Source organism: Mesoplodon bidens, assembly GCF_964165515.1.
Source record: "Mesoplodon bidens genome assembly, chromosome: 3".
Lineage (NCBI taxonomy): Eukaryota > Metazoa > Chordata > Mammalia > Artiodactyla > Ziphiidae > Mesoplodon > Mesoplodon bidens.
Window position 1 is genome coordinate 145407010 of NC_138178.1, and position 24150 is coordinate 145431159.

The 24150-nt window shown below is 54.7% G+C and overlaps 1 protein-coding gene across 3 annotated transcripts in view; it reads right to left on the bottom strand.

Annotated features, from left to right (window-relative positions):
* Window positions 1-779: 779 nt before the first annotated feature.
* Window positions 780-24150, bottom strand: part of ACTN1 (actinin alpha 1) — a 98783-nt gene continuing 75412 nt past the window's right edge. The window contains exons 9-22 of one of the 3 annotated variants that reach the window (XM_081229440.1): window positions 18497-18589; window positions 16925-17155; window positions 15135-15282; window positions 11838-11988; window positions 11248-11356; window positions 10597-10737; window positions 9323-9505; window positions 8895-9029; window positions 7633-7812; window positions 6280-6426; window positions 5204-5284; window positions 4667-4732; window positions 3284-3442; window positions 780-1488 (exon numbers count right to left, since the gene is read on the bottom strand). In XM_081229440.1, coding sequence (XP_081085566.1) covers window positions 1330-1488; window positions 3284-3442; window positions 4667-4732; window positions 5204-5284; window positions 6280-6426; window positions 7633-7812; window positions 8895-9029; window positions 9323-9505; window positions 10597-10737; window positions 11248-11356; window positions 11838-11988; window positions 15135-15282; window positions 16925-17155; window positions 18497-18589 — 1983 coding nt within the window. In that variant the 3' untranslated portion in view covers window positions 780-1329. The remainder of the gene's footprint in view (window positions 1489-3283; window positions 3443-4666; window positions 4733-5203; window positions 5285-6279; window positions 6427-7632; window positions 7813-8894; window positions 9030-9322; window positions 9506-10596; window positions 10738-11247; window positions 11357-11837; window positions 11989-15134; window positions 15283-16924; window positions 17156-18496; window positions 18590-24150) is intronic. The other 2 variants (XM_081229438.1, XM_081229439.1) reach the window with 2 other exon arrangements.

Below are 24150 nucleotides of genomic sequence, written 5' to 3' on the forward strand. Positions count from 1 at the left end.
TGTCGTGGGAAACAAACGAAGGTGGAGTCTCCTTTCAACTCATAGGAGCCTCCTGAGGAAACGACCTTCTCCTTTTAAAAACGAAACTGAAGTGTAAGAAGATGGAATGCGCCAAGGTCAAGAGCATATTAGGGGTGGTCCAGGTGCCCCCACACCATCGACCCCACACACACTTCTGGAAAACAGTAAGCAAGGAGCAAGCAAAGAGCTGACATGGGAGTGTTGTTGCTTTAATATGGTGTGTGCCAAGCAGCATCAAAGTGGTCCACACTTGCCAATTTTCTCCTGACCATTTTTTTTTTAGTGCTTTTTAAAAATAATTAATTAATTGATTAATTATATTTTTGGCTGCAAGGGTCTTGGGTCTTCGTTGCTGCGCGTGGGCTTTCTCTAGTTGCGGCGAGCGGGGGCTACTCTTTGCTGCGGTGCACGGGCTTCTCGTTGCGGTGTCTTCTCTTATTGTGGAGCACGGGCTCTAGGTGCGCGGGCTTCAGTAGTTGTGGCTCGGGGACTCTAGAGTGCAGGCTCGGTAGTTGTGGCGCACGGGCTTAGTTGCTCCGCGGCCTGTGGGATCTTCCCCAACCAGGGATCGTACCGTGTCCCCTGCATTGGCAGGCGGATTCTTAACCACTGCCCCATCAGGGAAGCCCCTGTCCTGACCATTTTTAATGAGCAATATTAAAAAAAAAAAAAAGTGTGTGCTGACAAACAGGCTAATTACACCTCTGGACTTAAAAATGAGAAGACAAGCCACATAAATTCTCTTCCTTAAAAAAACAGCCATTTCAAAAGATTTTCTTTAATATCATAAAATATTTTCATGGACAGGTGAGCTAGCAAACACACATGCACCAATGTGCCTTTGACAAGATTATCCCCTACCCTCACCCCCCGACTCCACATCAAGGTGGACATGAGATTGGAGAAATGAATACAGCAGATGGTACAGATAGAAAAAAAAATCGGTAAGAAGGATGGATATAACATTGTGCTTGGTTATTTTCCTATGTCACAACAAAACAAAACATTTCGGTGCAAATAGTTAATTTTTCCTCTTTTCCATTTAAGTCTGGTGGAGAAAAAAATACTTTTTCTATAATAAAATATGTGGTTTTTTACTTTTTCTAACGTAACTTTTTTTCTTTTTTGCAGAAAATAATTTTGTAAACTGTCACTTCGCGGTCTGGGAGGCTCGATGCCACTTGGGTCCAGCTCGCCCCTTTGGAGGCGGAGCGCGAACCAAACCCGGCGGGAGAGGGGGGACAGCTGAGGCGCAGAGCTGGGTGCGCATGGCGGGCGGGGGCGAGGGCGTGGGCTGGCGGGAGGGGGTTAGAGGTCACTCTCGCCGTACAGCGCCGTGGAGAAGGACATGTAGTCCAGAGCACCTGGCACGGCGTCGGGGCCGGTGTAGGGGGCCATTCGCGCGATGCAGTACTCGGCCTGGTCAGGCGGCAGCTCACGGCGCAGCTCGTCCACAGTGATGTAGTTCTGCGGAGAGAGCGCGGTCAGGACGGCGGGTCAGGGCGGCCGTAAAGCAAAGCGGCCGCAAGGGCCAGAGGCCGTAAACCTCACTCGTGACATTAGGTACCCTGTTCCGTCCCCGTTCTGGCCCTGTCCTCATACTTCTGGATACAGAAATACGTGTGTGTGTGTTGGGTACATACACACACGCACATCTATATTACACATTCATATGTACGTATATATGTGTATGTATATAAATATAAATGATATATACATATATACAAATATAACCATATACATGTGTGTATATAAATATGTACTATATACATATACACATATATAACCGTATACATGTGTGTATATAAATATGTACGATATATACACATAACCATATACGTGTGTACATACACGCACACGTATATTGCACGTACACACGTACATATATCTGTATGTGTATGTATATAAATATATACGATACATATACACATATATAACCATATACATATGTGTGTGTGTGTGTATATTTAAATCCCTTTATAAGTTTTCCACTTCTATAACTACTTGAGGCGGTTTCCAAGCTAACTGGAAGTGCTAACTGCACCTGTAATCTTCCAGGTATCGCTCTAGCCCACCCCGACCACAGGCTGGAGCAGGATCAGCAGCACCGAATCTGGTGGGACAGAGTAGGGCCCCCCACACCCACTCAGCTGGGCTCCGAGGACATCACCCACTTCCTGCAAATTACATGAGCGTCAATCATCATCAGAGAGCATCATCGCCACAGACAGCTATCTGAACCGTGTCTGCAAAATTTGGACCTGACCCCACCTGGCCTGGTTCCCAGTCTGGGTCTCTGCTTTCTCCCCACCTTGGGCTTGCTCATGAAAGTCTACTTGGAAGCTACTTCTTTTGGGAGCTTGCGGCTCCACAGGAGCTCAGGGGCTCTGACCCACACGGCGGGAACCCGTCCTATGTCCTACTTCTGCCAGAGTCCCCCCAGGAGCCAGTCTGAAGGAGGGAGGGGCTGGCCCTCAGGTCACTTCAAAAGTCAGAAGACCAGGTCCCTTTCTGGGCCCCGGAGATCTCCTCTACAAAATGAGTCACTTCAAGGAGGTGGCTTCTCAGGGTCCTTCCAGCTCCAAAGTGCTGACTCTAACATGCTGTCCTCGAACTTAAATCAGACCTTTAGGAACCACTTTGTGGGTTGAGTCTTTATTTCCATATAGATTGAAACATTGCAGAAACTATACTCCCTATTGGCTAAGGAAGGATGCCATAAGGATTATCCTGTGAATTTTTCAGAAAGGGAACCTGGCCTCTAGACGCCTCTGCCCCCAAATTCCCCTGGATGCTCCCACGTTTCCACTGTCAAGCAGGGCACTGCAGGGAACTTGGGAGATTTGGAAAATTGAAGCTGACTGCTGCTCAGGGTAGAAAAATGAGACACACGCTTCCTTCCTGCTCCCCACCTATACGCCATACCTTGTGCCCAGAATGATATAGGGGCGAAGTCCAAGTTCCCAGATGGACCTTCCATCACCCAATCACACACTCCACCTGACTGGACTGCCCTCCACCACCCATCATTTCATCACCAGTATCTCATCACAAGTATGACATGCAGTGTCCCTGGCAGGGGACCCCCTTAAGCTAACGCTGTGTCCTAATGCCTTAGCTGATCCCAAGACATTACGGAAATGGGTAGAGGTGACAGCAAGGAGGGCCGGGGCGGGGGGGATGGAAGAGCAGTGGAGGTGCTCACGACCACCCCTCCAGATCAGTCCGCCCCAGCATGGTGCCCACACCACAGCAGACGCACCTTATCCCCAGCCAGGATCTTGAAGGAAGCCATGACTTGGTCTGCTGTATCTGTGTCAGCCGTCTCACGGGACATAAAGTCGATGAAGGCCTGGAACGTCACTACCCCTAGGCGGTTGGGGTCCACAATGCTCATGATGCGTGCAAATTCTGCCTCTCCCTGGAGGGAAGAGCCAATCCCAGGCCTGTCATCTTCTCAGCCACGGTCTCCTCTCTTTATGGACCTGAAGCCCCTGCAGGCTCAGAGTAGCCTGAGGCTATTAGAGAGGGCAAAGCAGACCCCTGACCTAACCTGGGTTGTATTGAGGGCATGATAGGAACATAATACCCAATAGTGAAGACCCAGTTCAGGCTTCCCACCCTCTACGGATGCCGTGATTCCTCTTGGAGCAGAAATGATAATGCTGATAGTAATTAATGACAGCAATGGCTAACACTCACATAGCATATACTATATACCAGGCACTATTCTAAGTGCTGTGTATATAATTCATTTAACCCTCCTCACAACCATATGAGGTAGGTATTTATTTTATTCTTTCCATCAGGTTTCCAGATGAGAAACCTAAGGCCCAGACAGGCTTAGTGACTTGCCCAAGGTCACACAGCCAGTAGGTAGAAGTGCTGAGACTTGAACTTGGGTGGTCTGCCTCCACCACGCTGTACTTTCTATGTGTCAGACATGGGCACAGCACTCACGAGAGTTCTTTCATTTAACCATTACAACAGTAGGGCAGGGTTCCCCTCACCTTATCTGGGCCCCCAAGCTGGTGATGGCAGAGCTGGGATTTATTCCCGGGTTCCCTGTTTCTAAAGCCCGTGCCCCTGCCCCTCTGCTGGGCAGCCCACGGGCTCTGCACTCTGCACCACAGCCCAGGCGTCGCCGGGCTGCCTGGCTGAGGCCCCTGTCCTGCTCAGAAGGCCGGCACGAGGGCTGGCAGCTGAGAAGGTTGGGGAGGGGCTTGAGGAAACGGCAAAGGGGCAGCGGGCCTGGCTGGAGCCGTCACGCGGGCAGAGGTGGAAACCTCCACGCCTCACGCGAGATGAATCAGAACCAAGCCCCACCCAGAGCGCCCACCACCAGTCCTTCCTGGCAGCCTTGGAGTCAGCCCCACCATCCACAGTGGGAGAGAAAAGGCCCACCTCCACTGTAAATATCAAAAGATAAACCAGCAGAGAGAGGCGAGAAGGCCAGGTCTCTGGGACACACACAGGCCCTGCGGCTGGGCTCAGCCTTCAGGGCGCCATCTTCCCCATGGAGCAGAATCTTGAGGCCCCTCTGGGGAGGGCACCCTGAGCCTGAGGGTCTCCAGCCCGCCACGGCCAGGACTCGGCCTCTCGAGTCAGCTGGCTGCCCCTGGCCAGAAAGCGGGGTTTACATTACCATGTTGTAACCCATGGAGATAAGGCAGGCGCGGAAATCATCCGTGTCCATCATGCCTGTCTTCTTCTGTGGGGCCAGTGGCACCGAGACACAAGGAGGAAGGGCCGGCCGAGGGCCAGGAAGACATGGCCCAGGTGGCCAGAGGGGAGGTCGAGGTGTACGGTTTGGGGGTCAGGAAGGGGAGAGGAATGTAGGAGGAACAGATGCAAATACACATCCGGGGGAAAAGTCCACAGGAAGGAGGAAGACAGAGCAGGGAGATGCAAAAATCCGTCCACAGGATGGAGAGCGGCGAGGAGAGAGGAAGGTGGGCACCGAGCAGGTTCCCACGAAAGACAACCGAGGGCAGAGGTCGGAGTAGTGGGGGGAGGAGCCCGACACGGGCCAGTGGGGGACAGCAGGAGGAGACGAGCCCCGCGGCCCACAGGAAAGGGGAGACAGGGAGATCCAGACAGAGAGAGAAAAGAAAAAGGAGAAACGCGTTATTTCTCGCCCCGGACGCCACCCCTGAGCGTGCTCCATGCAGGAGGCGAGTACCTGGGGGTCGTTGCCAATATCATAACCCAAGCTGATGAGGCAGGCTTTGAACTCCTCGGGACCCAGCGTGCCGGAGTGATCCTGGGGCCGCCGTGCGCCAGCCAGCGAGCCATGCGGTGCCAGGGAGGTGGAGGCCGTGAGGGGAGGGGTGGGCCATGCCCCGGTGGAGGGTAGCAAGTGTGGGGAGACACAGGGACAAAGGCATGCGGATGGGGAGGGCGGAGGGTGGAGGGTCGGGGGAGGAGGAGGAAATAAAAGTGCACACGATTAGACACAGAGACGAGGCCCAGGGGCCCTCTCCCTGGCACACTCAGCCCTGCTCCGGAAGGCAGGCCACAGGGGAGCACGGTGAGCCACAGGGGTAAGCAGCTGCCTCACAAGTGCCCAGCCCACCTCCGGCCCTGCTGCCCAGACCGGGGTTTCCAGGAGGGTTCCACCCACCCAGGTGCCTGGAGGGCAGTGAAGCAGGCAGGGGGGGTTGGGTAGCACCTAAGCCCATGCTCCCACCCCTTGTGGCCACTGCGAAGCCCCAGGGCACTGGGAGGGGCAGCCCACGCAGAACTGTCCTGTCCCAGAGCTAGGAGAAGAACCCAGGACTGACAACTCTGACACCCCTGCAGAGTGTCCCAAAGGCTACACGGGGCGGGGGGGGGGGGGCGGGGAGTGGGGGAGGGAGCCCCTGCTCTGTCCTGAGGCAGAGGCAAGGGATGGTCCCCACAGCCAGGGGACAGCAGGCCTTCCCTTGAGGCTATGGCAGCCTGGCTCCGGGGGGTTGACTCCTGGTCGCAGGAGACCAAGGGTCAGGGGTCAAAGGCTCCCTCCTTAACTCACAATGCGAGCACTCTCTCCAGGAAAGCGGGGAAGCTCATGGGATACCAGGACAGCTTCTAAGGCTGGCTTGGTGTGGTGCAGTCAGGGCAGGCTGACAACAGTTCCTCCCGGCCACCCCCCCTCTACTTGCCCAGGAAGCAGGCCCACGTGCTGGGCAGTGCCCTCCAGGGCCCTGGGGCAGGGGCTGGGGCTGCCCTGAGCGAGTGCAGGGGGCAGGGCTCACCCGGGCAGGGGGCGGGGCTCACCCGGTCAAAGTGGTTGAAGGAAGCCCGGAACTCGTTCATCTGCTCCTGGCTGATGCCCTTGGCATCCCTGGTCAGGATCTGGTTCTCCACCTCGTTGATGGTCCTGGCGATGGTGGTGAGCAGCTGCTCCCAGCCCACGCGGATGTGCTGGGGGTGGGCAGGGCCTGTCAGTAAAGGGGTCCCAGGCCTGGGCCACACCTGCCTACTCCTTCCCCTGACCACCAAAATGGCCAAAGCAATCGAACCAGGCCTTCTGTCCAGATTTACAGGGTCACCAGAGGCAGGGGAACCAGGACAAGGACAACCCACCAGGACAGAGGACCCTGATGATGAAGCGGGAAGCACGGGAGGGTGGTGGCCTCTGCCTGGGATGGCAGAGACCACAAAGACCAGTGTGGTCAGGTCAGGAAGGAGGGCAAAGTTGGCGGCAGGAAAAACTAAAGGACAGGGCTTCCCTGGTGGCACAGTGGTTGAGCGTCTGCCTGCCGATGCAGGGGACGCGGGTTCGTGCCCCGGTCCAGGAAGATCCCACGTGCCGCGGAGCGGCTGGGCCCGTGAGCCATGGCCGCTGAGCCTGCGCGTCTGGAGCCTGTGCTCCGCAATGGGAGAGGCCACAGCAGTGAGAGGTCCACGTACCACAAAAAAAAAAAAAAAAAAAAAAAAAAAAAAAAAAAAAACTAAAGGACAAAAAAGCGTGTAATTCCCTGAATATCCAACTCCATAACCTCACACACCTGCCTTCACGGTCAAAACAAGTAGGTCATTTAGAAAGCAGATGTCAGGCCAGTGTTTGGAGACCACCAGCCTCAGAATCACCAGGCTGTTTGTTAAAAATTGAGATGCCTGGGCTTCCCTGGTGGCGCAGTGGTTGAGAGTCTGCTTGCCGATGCAGGGGACACGGGTTCGTGCCCCCGTCTGGGAGGATCCCACGTGCCGCGGAGCGGCTGGGCCCATGAGCCATGGCTGCTGGGCCTGAGCGCCGGAGCCTGTGCTCCGCAACGGGAGAGGCCACAATAGTGAGAGGCCCGCGTACCGCAAAAAAAAAAAAAAAAAAAAATTGAGATGCCTGAGCCCCATCCCAGACCTAGAGAATCAAATTCTGGAGATGGGACCTGGAAATCTGCATTCTCAACAAGCTCCTCGGGAAATTCAGAAGGCACTGAGGACTTAAGACCCAGAGCCCCAGGAGTGAGGAGAAGCGAGTATCCCCTCACTTAAAAGCCAGAGTTTATCCTACTATGACCAGTTTTCTTGGATGACGGGTAACCCCCCACCACTACCCCAGCCCAGGATGGTGGAGCAGAAGGGGATCTGGGGCTCCCTCTCTGGAGAAGCAAGGCTGGTGCCACCCACCTCCATGGTGTAGTTGGTGTGCTTGTTGTCAAAGATGAGCGCCTCCTGGATGAGCTGGTGGTCGCCCTCCAGCTGGTCGATCTTGGGCTTGTAGTTGACGATGCTCTTCTCGTATTGCCGCAGGTGGCTGAGCTGGTCCTCCAGGGTCCCGTGCATCTCAATGGAGATCCTCCCAATCTCCTGCTCACCCGGGAAGGAGGCCCTTGTCAGACCACCCCACTCTGGGCCCCTGGGGTGGAGACTGGGGCCCCCAGGTCATTGGCCAACCCCTCAGATGATTCTTGGCATGGAAACAGCATCATAAAGGAGTATGACCAGCACTGTTCTCACCGGCTGAATACCTCCTGTCTCTCGGGCACCTCTGAGCCTCAGGAAGGGGATGCAAGGTCAGCTGCTAACCTCAGTGTTCACCCTTCGGCTCCAACTCCCTTCCCAGGCCTATTCCCGGCTACCATCCATCTCAGGGCACTCTGCCACTGAGCTGGGTTCCTCACAGGCTCAGCGCACCTCACCCCCCTTCTCAATGGCCGTGCTCCTGCTGCTCTGTTCCTAGGATGCCTGCCTGGCCCACCTCAATCCCACCTGTCTCCGTGGTCCAGGACTAATCCCCGTTTCTGTCAGTCTTTCATCCATGTAAACACACCTTGCTTGTAAAAGTACCTTCCGTGCACTCAGTTCAACTCAGCAAATATACCCCGAGCACCTACTATGCACAATGTGCTAAGCAGGTGGGGGTGGGATGCAGGGAAGACACAAACATGAACTCGATGTGGTCTCTGCCCTCAAGGAGCTCAGAGGGACACCATGCTCTAACCCACACAGTGTCCCTTCCTTATCTACATCACCCCCATACCTGGCCCAACAATTCAGCAAAAAATTCCACGCTTGCCCAAAGCTCGGTTCTCTCTCTGGGGAGATCACCCTGTCTGACCGAGCTCACGACTCAGGAGGAAGGGAGACTTGGTCAGCCACATAAGCCAAAGGGCAAGCCGAGTCCATCACCTAGGCACTGCTCCTTCTGTGGGACCTTCTCATGTGACTCTTTAGTGGTGTCCCTGTGTGGGTCTTTGCTCTCAAACCAAGACACCGGAATCAGCCCACAGGCCTTCCTCGCATAGACTCCGGCCCCAACCACAGGGCAGCAGACCAGACTCCACAGTCCCCACAGGTCTCGTCCCAGAGGAGACAGGGCAAGCCTGACTGGCTGGGATGGTGCTGGGAAGGGTGGAAACCCTCTCCCTGCTTCCCACGATGGGCCCCACCTCCATCTTGGTCTGGATCCAGGGCCCGATGACGTTGGCCTGGGCCGCAAACTGCTTGCGTAGCCTCTCGTTGTGCTGCTGGCGGGCGTGCTCCTCCGTCAGGGCCTGGTCCCTCCGAGGCACCAGTTGCCGTACCTGGGGCAGGAACAATCATGGGACACTGGGATGGGCCAGCTATCTGCCCCCACTTCAGAAGAGGAAATGGAAGAGCCGTGAAGGGAAGGGGCCAGTCAGTGAACACATTGACCTGTTCTAGAAATTCAGCCATTCATTCACTGTCATTCACTTGACAGATACTGAGTACTTACTGTGTGACAATGAAATCAATGAAAAGTCAGTGAAAATCAACAACACACACAGACAAAAATCCCTGCCCCTCTGAAACTTACAGTGGCTCCGCCAATGCCCCACCCAGCCCTTGGACTCACATGGTCCCATTTGCCATTGATCTCCTGAGGTGTGATGGTTGTGTAGGGGTTGGTGCCCGCCATGTTGACGTGGTAGGTCTGGACAATCTTGGACACCTCATTGTGGATGCCTAGGATGGCCAGGCGCTCCTTGTCAGCATCGGGGAGGGTGGCCTTGAACTGCTCATGGGCTGTGGTCAGTCCCTGGACATAGACGGGCATGCAGGAGAAGCACAGTGACTGGGAGGGAAGTCCCTCCCAGTCACTGGTGCCTCCCGTGGGCAAGAGGAGACAAGGGAGACCTGCAGGCCCCAGGGTAGAGGTGGGTGGAGGGGCCACCAGAGGCCGGCCCCACACCAGCTGGGAGGCCCAGCGGTATCAAGCCAGGGCTCTCGCGGCTGAGCACCAGGATGGCCGGGCTGGCCACGGGAAGGTGCCGACAGCTTCACGCTCAGGACTGGTGAAGTCAGCAGCAACCCCCTGGGGGGCGCTCACCACCCCACAGTCAGGTCGGGGACAAGGGGTGCTCCAGGGCTGCTCCTCAGGTGACCTCCCCCAACACACGTTCCTCAGCACTTTGCAAAACCTTTTTCGTCTGACACTCTGCAGCTGTACAAAAGAACAGCTTATTGCTATGAAATGGGCTCCTAAATAATTGTTAGGTTAAAAATATAAGGCTCAGGGGCTTCCCTGGTGGCGCAGTGGTTGGGAGTCTGCCTGCAGATGCAGGGGACACGGGTTCATGCCCTGGTCCGGGAAGATCCCACATGCCGTGGAGCAGCTGGGCCCGTGAGCCATGGCCGCTAAGCCTGCGTGTCCGGAGCCTGTGCTCCGCAACAGGAGAGGCCGCAACAGTGAGAGGCCCGCGTACAGCAAAAAAAAAAAAAAAAAAAAAAAAAAAAATATATATATATATATATGTATATATATAAGGCTCAGGATACAGTATATAATAAACTTTTTATAAATAAAGGGATGTGGAGAAGAACATGTTAATAAATAAATGTGCTTGCCTATACAGAGACCATGTGGTCATACTGCTCACCTCTGGGGAGGGGCACTCGGGGCTGGGGGACAAGGAAGGGAACTCACTGCTTAGCCTTTTTAGCTTTTAGATTTTATACCATGTGCATATATTACTGAGTCAAAATACATAAAATGCAAAGCTTTCGAATCTATAACATCCTGGGGATGCTACCCTTAGTCCTCTCCTTACAGGGGCAGTGCTGCAGGAGTGTGGGCCGTGGGCAGCTGGGGAGCCGGCCTCCGGGGGCGAGGCGGGGGCGGCAGCACACCTGGATCTCCTCGATAGTGTGCACGATGAAGGTGTCCTGCAGGTCCTCCATGGCCCCCTCCATCCAGTTGTTGAAGGGTGCGGCCCGCTTGGCATATTCCAAGTACAGCTGGTCAATGGTCTCCAGCAGTTTCTCTGTCCGCTGGGAGTGCCAATGGCATGGGGGTGGGGAGGTGTTTAGCAAAGTCATGTCCAGAATCACCACGTCCCCCCACCCCTATTCCCAACAGCCTTCGAGATCCTCCGGGCCAGCCCAAAGGGGTTCAGGTCTGGAAGCACAAGACTAACTCAGACAGAAAGAACAGGCTCTCTCTGAGGCACTGTTTCTTAATATGGGGTGTATGGACCACCCCCCAACTGAGTCACCCAGCCTGGGCCCCAGAGAGTATGGTTTGGAGAACAAGAAAGTTCTCAAACAGCTGGGGTGGGGCTGAGTACACTAAACTGGGAGGATGGGATATGATTAGGACATCTTCATCAGGGCAAAGGCCAAGTCCAGGGTCAATGTGAGCCTTCCACAGGCAGGCCAGGCCTGGGGAAGGTCCGGGGAACCCAGTGGAGCCTCTTAGCCCAGAGCAAAGAGAGTCACGAAGCTGGAAGGGGCACACAGAGTTGCTGAAGGCAGGCCTCCATCTCCCTCGGGGGCCCTCACCTCCAGAGCTTCCCTCCGCTTCTGGGTTAGGGACCCCAGATTGTCCCACTGGTCACAGATCTTTTGGCACCGGGCGTTGACACTGGGTGAGTCGTAATAGTCCAGCTCACTGGGAAGGAGGAGACAGGAAGAGTCAGATGACCCAGGTGACTTCCATGACCTGCTCTCCTCTCCCTGGGGCTGGGGCGCTGGTGGCACTGGAAGGCCAGGTGTGCTCTCTTCATGAAGACCTTCCAGGACTCCCCTCCCACTCTCAACTCCTTGGCTTTCAGGAGACCGCTGGCAGGAGACCAGCAAAGACCAGTTCTCCTCTGCAAGGGCCCCCACCCCAACCCTGCCTGTAGGCCATACCAGTCTTGACCCCAATGCCCAATGACAGGAAGCCACTAAGACCAGCCGAGAGCTCAGAGCCAAGACTTGGTCATCCTCTGGTCCCACACCAGTTACAGGTGAGGACCAAAGGCCTGGGACAGAACAGTCACAGGCTATTCCCCACCTGGGGGGAACGTCCTTAGCCTTCCGTACTGATGACTTTTCAGGCCATGCTCCCACCTCCCACGGTGCCCCTGTGCCCTCTGGGCTGGGCCTACTTGAGCTCCTGCGCAATGGCAGCGATCTGCTCCACACGGTCCTGGTGGGCGGCCAGGTCGCTCTCGAAGGCCTCGTGCTTCTTGAGCAGGGCCTTGATCTCCGAGAGGGTGGCCGTCTCGTAATCCTTCTGTCGCAGCATGGCCTCTTTGCCTGGGGTCAGAGACAGGGCACAAGGCTGGGCGGGAGCCGGGAGGCCCCACCTTCTTGACCCCAACTACCCACCCCTCAGGGCCCGGGAGCTCCACTTCTGGTACATCCCGAGGAGGCGTGCCCTACGCGATGATCCATTATCTGCAGTTCGAGAAAGCAGATGTGCAACTGGAACACCCATCCACGATGGGGCAAGGGCGGGAAAGTCATTACTTTCCATGGAGCATGTCAGGGCCATCGGGGGTGGTGATGTACAAAGGCTATGCAGGACCAGGAGGGGAAGTTAGGGCATAACATGAACTTTATAAACAGCAGCAAACAATGATCTATGCCTGTGGTATAACCAGGGAAAAACAAGCCAAGCCCCTCAGGGATACCCCATCTTCAGAGTTTCTCCAGTCATAGTTGCTGGTCCCAAGCAGCCCAGCAGGGACCCCTCCCTTGCTGTGGGTAGCGTGTCCAGTGCACTCTGCACATAAGCCATCAGTGGCCAGAATCTTCTCCAATCATCAGGTGCACTGCCCTCCCTTTTTAGGGGCAAGGCACACTTGGATTTCTTGGATTTTTGTTTCCCAGGAGGAAAAGGGGATGAGAAATGACCTCCCAGACTGTTGTTAGATGATGGTTATCAGCTACCCTGGGAAGCAGCTGCTGCAGGGCAGGGGCTGACCTGGCCCTGCCTGCACTCCCACCTCCTGTGTTTGCACCCCTCAGGGATGCTCAGCCCCTCTCAGTAAATGAAGGCTGGGCTGTGAGGTGAGGGCTTCTTTCCTTCTCTCTACTCTTTTTTCTTTGTCAGAATAATAATATGACAAGTTTAGGGAAAAAATATCACAGATGAGCCTACTTATCTGCTCCTTTTCAGTCTTGCCTTATATGGATGTTGTGTTAAAGCCATCGGGTGTATATACATAAGGTTTCCTGCTTTTAAAATACTCAGCAGCACATCATCAGTTTCTACTCTGGCTCCAGCGGCTTTTATATGAGCCACTCTGACGGCTGCATAACATTCTGTCGCATGGCTGAACCGTCACTGGCGTAACCACTCATTGCCCTACCATGGGGCCTTCAGGCCCCTCAGCTTGCACTATTGTAGATGGTCTCATCGCAAACATCCCAGACACATGACTTCAGCCATGCTTAGGGTTAATTTTTTTTTTTTTTTTTTTTTTTTTTGCGGTACACGGGTCTTTCACTGTTGTGGCCTCTCCCGTTGTGGAGCACAGGCTCCGGACGCGCAGGCTCAGCGGCCATGGCTCACGGGCCCAGCCGCTCTGTGGCACGTGGCATCTTCCCGGACCGGGGCACGAACCCGTGTCCCCTGCATCGGCAGGCGGACTCTCAACCACTGCGCCACCAGGGAAGTCCCAGGGTTAATTTTTTAGACAGTCTCAAGAAATGGAATTCCCGGGTAAGCGGGCAATAACACTGTCAAGCGTATGTGTAGCCAGACTGCTGTGCCCAGCAGCTGTGCCGGCATCTACTACAGGCATGCCAGCACCTCTCATGACCTTGCTGGTGGCTGGCAAGCTGGCGGGGCCAATCCTTGCTCTGTACCTTTTGGCAAGCTGCTCCTTGGCTCCAGAGAGGACACGATAGGAGCATGTGGGTGAACAGGTGCAATTTCCACCATCCCCCTTCTACTCCGCACATCCACGCTTGGATAGATAGCTCCGAAGATGCGCAGTGGAAAGTGGGGCAGCAACCTCATATCACTGTATACAAAGCTCAGCAAACCCCCTCTGCTGAGTCAAGCACACTCCTATCCCCCACCAAGCCGCGCTACCCCCAAGTGGCCGTCCCTACTTGTCTCCAGCCTAATGTCTGACGATCACAACAGAGCTGAGTGGGGGTGTCTTAGGGCACTGAGCTCCACTGGCCAGTTGGTCTGCCCCAGGGGCTCCAGGTGAAAAGACTGCATGGCCCTAGGATATCAGCAGCATGGCCCCCTCTCCAGCCCCAACCCAGGTTCTGAGGAAAAGACCATTCCAGGTATGATCTTCTCTCTTTGGAGTTAACCTTAGCTGCCAACAAGCAGACACCAGACGTGGCCCCAAGAACCTCCAGGTCAGAGTGATGGAGACACACAGGTGCTAAGGCCAGGGCTCTAGGCTACTACAGTGGGAGGCCAGAAACAGGAAAAGGGCAGGCATTGGACGGAAGATATCAAGGGCTACCATTTACTGAGTGTGTTATATGTGCCAGGCACCCAATTAAGCATAAAATGCACTTATGATAGGTATGCATATAACAACCCCATGAGGAGGTATGCTGAGTTGAATAGTGTCCCCGCAAAACTCATGTCCAACCCAGAACCTCAGAATCTGACCTTATTTGGAAATAGGGTCTTTGTAGATGTAATTAGTTAAGATGAGGTCATACTGGATTAGGGCGGGCCCTAAAGCCAATGACTGGTGTCTTTAGTAGAAAACTGAGAGGCAGATTGAGTCACAGAGACCCAGAGAGAAGCAGCCACGTGATGATGGAGGCAGAGATTGGAGTGATGCTGCTACAAGCCAAGGAACACGGAGGACTGCCAGCAACCACCAGACGTGGGGAAGAAGCATTGGACAAGCTCCCCCTCAGAGCCTCCAGAAGGAGCCAACCCTGATGACAATTCACTTTAGGACTTCTGGTCTCCTGAACTGGGAGAGAATGCATTTCTGCCCTGTTAAACCACCCAGTTTATGGTAATTTGCAGCCCTAGGAAACTAATCCGGGGGGGTACATCATCACCTGCATGTAATAGACAAGGAAACAAGACCACTGGTCCAAGTTACACTGCTTCAAGGTGGCAACGTCGGGGTTTGAACCCCAACCTAATTCAGGGAAGAAGAAGTCATTATAGTGACAAGAATAATTAACACATATATAGCATTGTACTATGCCAGGAACTCTTTTCCGTGCATCTAATGTATTAAGTCATTTAACCCTCATAAACCTATGAGGTTGGTACTATTATTGTCCCCACTTTACAGATGAGAAAACTGAGGCAACCAAAAGGCTGATGAACTTGCCTAATGTCAAGGAACTAGCAAGAGACAAAACAAAACAAATAAAAAACAAGAAAAAAAGGAGTTGTGGCTGGTGGTTCAGCATGAAAGCCAGACCCTTGGAGTAGGGGGCAGGGGCTAGGCTGGCCTTACCATCCGTCCAGGCCTCGTGGATGGAGGCCTTCTGCCGGAACTTCTCTGCCAGGTGGTCGAGCCGCTCCAGCCTCCGGATCTCATTCAGCAGCCACTCCTCATAGCCCTTCTCTGCCTGCTCCAGGCAACCCCAGGCGTTGTTGATGTCCTGTTAAGGATGGGAGGCACAGGGTGAGCCCGCCTGGGCCCCTGAGACCCCAGAGCTGCTCCATGCCTTCCAGGAGGAGCCTCCTCCCCATCTCAGCCATCCCCGACCAGCCCGCACGGTGTTTCCCAGGGCTCCCGGGCACCAGGCCTCCTGGACAGAGAGTGGGGCCGCCCAGCTACGGGGTGTTGGGTGTGCAGCTCAGTGGGGAGAAAGCCCAAGGCCCTCTGTGCTCCAGGACTGGCTTCTGACAGGATTCTGAGCAATCACAGAGGTCACAGGGCCAGCCAGGGAGACAGAGTAACAGACTGAACAAGGCAGGCAGGTGTGGGAGCCTCCCAGCCTTCCCACATTTCTGGGTCCACCCATGGGCCCCAGCCTCCGGGCCCTGGGCAATAGCCTGGAGCCTGTAGGGACCCTGGCCTGGGTGAGCCAGCCAAGAGTTGCCCAGAGATAGTGACAGGTACTGAGCATAAACCCACAGGCCTTCAGACAGGGAGCCACTGACAGGACCATCCCCTACCGTTAGCACAAGGGCACCCCTGGGCAGTGATGGCTGACCCAGCTCGAGTGCCACCCAGGTCCCTGCCATGTGCCAGGGGCCACGCTGCATCCACCCAGAGGAGGGGCTTTAAAGCACAGAGCACCCTCCAGATAGCAGCAGCTCTGGCCATCTAAAAACTGCTGATTCATCCTGGAACCTGTAAAAGGACTGTAATTTTCCAAACTGCATGTACAACGTCACAGCCTTTTTCCTGTCCCCCAGAGTCCCCCCAGGATCCTGCTTCCTTTTCCAATGCTGTTTGCATGCTTCTCCCCTTCCCTTCCATTCCTGCCTTATGTGCTCATGTCTCCTCATCAACTCTCCATTGCAAAGGGCAAAAGCTCTACCCTGTTGAATTTTAAATTTTCTTTTACATGTTTCTCTGGCTCATAAAATTTCTCAAGTTCTGAGGAGAGGGTAAAGAGGGAGGAATAACAAAAAGTGACATAAATGAAGAAAATCTTATGACATGGAAACCTGGTCACAATATATTGTTGTTGTTTTTTAAAGCAGCTTATTAATTAAAACATGCTTTAGGGCTCCCTTAAAAATTACATTTACAGAGACTAAAAGAATCTCTTCCCCCCCAACATCTTTTAAGTTGATCCTGGGTGGTAAGATTATGAATAATTTCTATTTTCTGAATTTTGCTTATTTATACCTTTGAAATATCCTACCAAAAAATCTATTACTTAAGGTAATAAAAAAAATTTTTAAGATTCCATGAAAGTGAAAATTATCCTTATTGCTATTATACCCTGTTTGGTTCAACGTGTCAAGAGAGATTCTGTTTGCAAAGATGATTTTTTTGAGGGGTCGGGAGGAAGGTGCTGGGGGCAGATCTAAGTGGATGTTCAGGGGTCTGGAAGGGCAAGTCTGACCCGGAATGGTGAGGAGAGAAGGGGCCCTGTTCCTGGGGAGGGAGGGAACCCCACATGGCTGAGTGTGGGCTGGAGCCTGGGCGGTCACCTGGAAGGGAGAAGTGGTCTCTGGAGCAGGGTGGGCAGGTAGAGAGCACACACCCCCGCCCTGCCCCACTCACGATGCGGCATTTGATGGTGACCGGGCACAGCTCAGGGTGGGGGCAGTCCGGGTGCTCACCGAGACCATCCTGCCCTCGGAGGGCATGAAGGCGGGCCGGTTGCTGAGGCGCAGCTTGGTCTGCAGCGTGTTGAAGTTGATCTCCAGCTGGCACTTCTCCTGCACTTTGGGCGGCTTGTGCAGGCGCCGGTAGTCTCGGAAGTCCTCCAGCTTCTGCTGCATGGCGTGCATGGTGTTCTCGGGCGCCCGGTTCTCCAGCCACGGGATGGTGCGGCGGATCCATTCCAGCAGCTGGAGGGAGCGGGGGAGGATGCTGGGATGGGGGCAAGGACTGGCCTCCCTCTCCTCCTGATGCTGGGGGGGCATCTCTCCTGACGGCACGCTCTTTCCCAACTACCACCCCAGGCCACTCGGCCAGGTTCCAGGGTGTTCCCTCTGAGAATCAAAGGCCTCATGAAGCCTGGCCGCTAGGGTATGTTAACTCACAGCCAGCATCACTCCACCTCCCTGCTCTGCCAAGGGAAGACCTGGGGGCAAGATAGCTCAGCTAAGAGCAGGAGACCCGAGTTCTATTTCTAGGTCTACTACCTGGCTGGGCCTCCGTTTCCTTATCTTACCATGAAGGTGTGAACACTCATTCCCTGAGGTGCCTGCCACCTGACCTTCTAGGATTCTAGCATGTGGATCCCTGACTCAAAAAAGAAGAGGCTGGCCTCTGGGGCACAGGCAGGGATTGTTTTCCTCGATGAGGTGATGGAGGAGGAGTGGAAGTGATGAGAGGAACGATGTGATCCCCTGCAGGGTACCAGGCACGTGGCCTGAACTAACTCATCTGAATGATGGCGAGAGCTACGTTGTCATGGGGTTAGGTACTGTGATCCTGCCTCAGGTGGCGGAGGAGGTAACCAAGGCACCGTGAGGTTCTGTGACTTGCCAAGGTGACCAAGGTGGAATGGTAGCACAGGGATTAAATCCAGGCACCTGGGCACCCGAACTTGGGTTGTCACTATGCTGGATGGCAGATCTGATCTACCAAGAGGCTGGGCTGAGCTGTGCAGAGGGCTGAATTCTTCTAAGGAAGAAGCAAGTGGAGCTCTAACCCAAATGCAGCCAATGGCAGAACAGCAAATCCAGTCCTGTCCCCTCCTGTCCCCTGGGTGGGCCCAGCTGCTAAGCTAGCCTGAGCCAGCACTGATTTCTCCCCCGTTCACATCCCCTCAGAACTGCATACTCCTTTTCTAGTCCAAGCGAGACCCCCAGAACAACAGTACACTCACTGGTCTCGAAAGGCCTCCAAGGTCCCTTAGCACAGCTTTCACTTGTTAAGTGAAAAGAAAACAAGACCCAGAGAGGTGAAGGGATTTCCCAGGCTCACTCTCGGTGATAGAAAAAGCCTGGAACTCAGCTCTCTAAAGCCCAGATTGGCCCCGGACCCACCCTCTGCTTTCTGGGAGAGCAGGAGCACAGCCGAAGCTGCCCTAGGAGGACTGCTGGGGATGAGGGATGACACCCAGCCTGGGACTGTGCCTGGGCACAGATGTGGAGGTACGGGTTCTGGGGCCCCCTTGGCTCTCAGGGTAGGGTGGCGGGGCCTTGCTGGGGCCAGGCCGGGAGAACCCAGAGGGAACCCACATCGCTGGCCAGCTTCTCGTAGTCTTCCATGAGCTGTTCATTCTCCTGGTTGACGGCCAGCACCTTGCAGATGCGATTGGCGGCTGTCTCGGCCTGGCAACAAGACAGAGAGCGTCACGGTCAGCCTCACGACAGCGGGAGCACCTGGCACGTGCCTGCGGTGACAACGTCTCCCCCCGCCCCTGCAGATCACGCAGTTGGAAGGCACCTCCCAAGACTCTGAATTCACAGGCTCCTCGGCATCCTCTCTGCCAGCCCGGGCCGAGTCCCACAGATCAAGTCCCAGAAGGAGATCTTAGCGGCTGAACTGGGGGCCCCTGAAGAAGAGCCTAAGTTTGAGATCCAACAAGTATGTTGGGAAGAAACTAATCCAATGACTGGTAGAATTGAAATACTCAGCTCAGGTGGAGGGGTGAGAAAATCCATGCCCATCCTAGAATTCCAAACTGGAGACCCTGGGATTCCCAAGGCTCAGGCTTTCAGACTGGCTTTGCCAGGATCTTGGAGATGCAGGAATTCAAATCTGGGGGTCCTAGAATAAGGTGCTGATAAGGAGCGGGGCCTCTCAGGACCCCTGCAGAATCTCTCTAGGCTCCTGGCCCAAAGCCCAAAGAACTTTAGAGAAGCTGCAGGAATTAAGGATCAACCCAGCACAGGCAGGATGTCCAGAAAGCAGGCACGGGCACCCCTGGGAAAGCTAAGTGCACATTCCACACCGAGTGCTGGGCCAGCAGACACCCGATGTGGGCGTTGGTGGCGAGAGGAACTAAATAGGACTGAATGGCAATCAGGTGCAAAGGCCCAGAAACCCCAGGGGACACTGCTTCTCCCGCTTAGAGGGCACTGTGCACGCGACACCAGCAGGGCCAGGCGCTCCTAAACCCACTTTGCTCAGGTGATCTTTTTTTTGCAGTACGCGGGCCTCTCACTGTTGTGGCCTCTCCCGTTGCGGAGCACAGGCTCCGGACGCGCAGGCTCAGAGGCCATGGCTCACGGGCCCAGCCGCTCCGCGGCATGTGGGATCTTCCCGGACCGGGACACGAACCCGCGTCTCCTGCATCGGCAGGCGGACTCTCAACCACTGCGCCACCAGGGAAGCCCCAGGTGATCTTTAAATGCAGTTCTTGTGCACATCCTAACCCAAGTGCAAGGGGAGGGGAACTCGAAGCCATTCTGGGGTCCTGTGATAGGAAGACGGCCTAAGGGTGGTAGCAGATAATGCCAATGAGCAAACAGATAAGCATCCTGGGGCCCCGGAGAAGGGTGACCCTGCAGATGGCAAAGGTTTAAGGGGGAAAAAGATGGGACCTTGCACCCGGTTGATGAACAAGACAAAACGGGTTTCAACTGCAGCAAGATAAACTGAGGCTAGGCATCAAGAAGAAGTTCCTGAGGATGACGGTGCTTTGACTTGGGAAGGAACAACTGAGAAGATGTAAATGCTTTTTCATTGCAGAACTCTGCAAATAGAACACACGCCCGCCAAATCAGGTGATGCGTGGGTGACTGCCAGGTGTGTGTGCGAGGGGGCAGGATGAGATCACCATGAAGGTTCTTTCAAGCTCCAAGAGAAGACACTGCACCCTCCAGGGCGAGATGTCAGGGAGGATGGGCCTCCAGCGGAAGCGCTGTGGGCGTGGCCAGAGGGGGAGCTGAGAGTCCCAGGTCTCAAGGAACTGAGACAAGCAGTCACATCCTTAGATCCTCAGCCACTGCGCCCCAACCTAACTCTGTCCTGGAGATGCCAAGGCCACTTCTCACAGGACCATCAGGAACTCCTGACGGATCGTCCTTCCTCTAAGGAACCAAGAGGCAACCATGGGGGATCCCAAGAGGCCACAAGGAGAGACATTCCTTCCTGGAGCCCGTCCCAGAAGATGTGGGGCCCTGGAACAAGCAGGGTCATGGGAACTGGGCTGATGTCCCCATGAAGCTGCCCCAGGAATCTGCCTGGAGTCACCGGGGCCACTTCCCTTGATGGCTGGGGAGGGGACCCGGGGAAGGCCAGTGCTCTCCCGTGTGCTGACATGTATGTAAGAATGTGGGGCGGCTGCAAAGCCCCCAGCCCAACATACTGATCAAGCAAGTAAGAATCACAGGTAGCCCCTAATCATCGGCAAGAAGCAGCTGCCACCGTGATGGCGAATGGATCAAGCCCACCTGAATCGTGTTATCCTGCTGACTCATCCTGAGATCCTGGGCTCAGAGGCCGTAAGCTTTGATTGGTGTGTCAATTTGTGAACTTGGTGGGCTGAGTGAGGCCTGAGCTCATGGGATTCTGGAAGACACGTCCTGCGGGCCTTAAGGGCCTTGGCCGTCCCTCAGAGGCCCCAGGGTCAAAGCGGGCTCCTTTTGGATGAAGTCTCAGGGAGTTCCCGGGTGGGCCTCCTGGGGACTTTTTATAGAGATCATCAAATGGGCTGAGAAAATATTTTATAGAAACAGGCCAAAGGATGACTTCCAAGTGCCAAAGGAAAAGGTGACTAGAAATTTGTGTTGACCCTTCCATGGTTTGTTTTTTTTGTTTTTTACGACCCACTTTAAGGTGTATTGTTATACAACGTAATACAAAACAATGTGCTTAGTTTTATATTAGTTATTTGTTTCTAAGTTATGGATTATTAGCCCTGGAGGGCTTAGCTATCTTCAAATGAAACCCTCAGCTACCAGGCCAAACTGCCACTCTACTAATCAGTATCAAATTAGCTGGTACAGGTAGTCTGGAGAGGAAGCAGCCTCCATGCCGGTGATATCAAACAGCCAAATGAGGCCAAATGACGCGCCATGGCGCGGCCACCCACCACCTACAGAGTTGTGCGAGTGCCACGAAGATCTCATCTGTGACCTTTTTAGTCAAAAATTTCCCAAATCTAGCTAGAATTGTCCATTTCCTTCCTCCCACAGCTTCCCACTGCCTAGTCTTTCTCCATGTCCCAAGTCAGCTCCCTGCCCTGGTGTCCCTGCCAGTGAGGCCCCCAGACAGAAGGGAGCCAACCCCACGGCACTCGGCCCTGACCCCGGCTACCGACTCTGGCTTTGCCCCCAGTCCTCACTCCAGGCAGTGGGATGGACATGCTCTCCTCTGGAGGCTGCACTGTCAAACCACGAAGCGTCGCACAAGCTGTGACCACCTTCCTCAACCTTCCCTGAGCCTTTCAGTTGCAGATCCCCACCACTCAACCCTTAAGACCCTCAAGCTCCAGTGTCTCCTGCTCAAGAAAGCCTCCATGTCCCGCAGCCCTGCAGCGCCCCTCCCCTGCTCAGGTCTGCAGCAGAGCAGAGATTAGACCCCACGGCATCATGAGCTTCTTTTATTAAGAGTTTTCCCAGATGGACCATGAATCCCTTGAGGGCAGGAACGGGGTTTCTTTCCCTTAGAAGATTCACAACCAGCTGGCGACAAATGGAAGGCTGCAAACAGCATCATCTACTCCTAAAAGCATCCAGAACCCCCTACAGCAAGTCCAGTTCCTGCCCTAAAAGGCTGTTTCTCAGAAACAGTTCCCAGTAGGCCATGAATGTTAAAGCAACAAACTACACAAACTGGTTGCTCACAAGCCATTCTAAATCCCTCCAGGGGAAGAGGAGGGGAAAGGAAAGCTGAGAAAGAATGAGAACCAAAACCAACACATCAAACAGGAGTTGGTCCTCATCTGACTAGGAACGTCAATCACACACACTTGCATCCATACAAGTACAGTATCCACACAGGCACACAAACACGAGTACACCTGCATGCACGCATGTATGAGACTCGGCTGTCTTTCTAGTTCCACCGCCCAAGGCTTGATAAGAGAAAGACAGTGAAGAGGATGCAGGGCACTGGGCGTGGGTTTCAGGAGACTTTCCCCCATTGGCTCCAGACACGGAGACAGTCAAGACAAGAAGAGCCTATGAGTCTGAAAGACTCCTCTTTCTTCCACGGGAGAGGGGCAAGATTCCCCTCCCACCGGCCTGCTGAGCTGTAAGCAGTTGCCTGACTCCTTCGAAGTGGGATGGGAGGGGCAACTCTGGGTGAGGCTCCTGACCCAGGACGTGAGAGGAACACACCCCCATCCCCACCCCCCCACACCCCATCCCCCCAGCTGGTGACCTTGTCCTCATGTATGGACAAAAGGAGCATGAAATGATTGCAACAGGGATGAGTGAGAGGGTAGAGGGCATGGGGGGAGGTGGTATGAGATTTGGGAGGGAGAAAAGCAGGCTGCTTCACACACACACATGCACGCACACGCACACGCGCGCGCACGCACACACACGCGCTCCCTTCCGAGCATCATCAGCCAGGACACAGGGAAGGCTTCAGAGACAGGGAAGGCCAGTGTCAACAGGCATGAAGCCCAGGAGAGAACCCTGCAGGAGCAGGGGAGGAGGAGGAAGGAGAGCTGGAAAGAGGGGAAAGACCACGGCCGAGAGCTCAGCCTAGCCCTGGGTGCAGGCAAGACTCTGTGTGGTTCTCAGGGCTGGAGGCCCAGTGAGGCAAGTAGATAGATGGTGCGCACATCCTGCCTAAAAGGTGGGGTGTAAGAGGGGCCAGAAGAAGCTGACAAGAAAGAGCAGCAGCAGAAGTGGGACAAAGAGAAAGAAGAAGCAAGAGGCAGGCCAGAGAAGAGGCTGAAAAGGGCTGGGCCTCCTGGGGATGCTGGGACACCCAGGATGGGGAGCCTCCAGGCGGGGCTGTTTCCTGTCAGGCAGTACCCATGAGGCCTGGAAGGGAAGTGAGGAAGGTCTTGGGTGCCCATCCAGGCAGGGAATGGGGCTGCTGCTAGCCCACATAATGCTTTGAGAGATATATATATATATTTTTTAAAGGCACCTCTTCTCTAACGGACCTCTATTGCAAAACTGTCATACTTATTCTGTTAGAAGACATTTTTACTGCCATTTGCAAGATTATTTTTGTAAAAAATATTCAAATCTTCATGGTCTATGGTGCACACAGGGCACCCTTGGGTAGCATGCAACCTGCACCACTGTCCCTGGCAGGCCTGGTTGGGAAGGACCAGGCAGGACTCTGAGCCTCTGGACTGGACACCAGGGGGAAGGCAGAAGACTTCGCCCTGCCCTGGCTGCTGGGTAATTTGAGAGGGTAGTCTTGCTTAAGCAGATGGAGGGAGGGAGAGAGAGAGGTGAGGAGGTGCTGGATATTTAAGACAATAGGCAGGAAGCAGAGCCAAGAACTGTGCTGCTTGGGATAAGGGCTCTCAACTCAGTCCAGGGAAGGCGCTGAGACCGCAAGCTTCTTTCCCGTTTGTGGCACCTATTATGCCCAGCATGTAGGGACAGAGATGCAGGCCATCCAGAGGCTGGCGTTCTCAGGCATCTTTAAGTGTCCTGGCCGAAGCTCAGAGAGCATCTTGCCCTCCTACAAGGGGCTGGGGTTGTGGTAAGGGGAGAGGGGCTTTTCTAATCCCGCCTTTCATTCCAGGGGCTGCAGTTCCAAGGGGCTGCGGCTGGAGTATCCAGGGCGGATGGAAGAGATGGGCAAGTGGGCGCTGGGAGAGAGGGCGAGGCCGAGGGAGAGCTCACCTTCTGCGCACCGAGAAGGCGTGGCAGTGACATGAAACATTAGGTCACATGGCCTTCCCATCCGGCCTTAGCGTGCCTACACATCTGCACAGAGAAGGAGAAGAGGTTGAGAGAAGAAAGTAGGC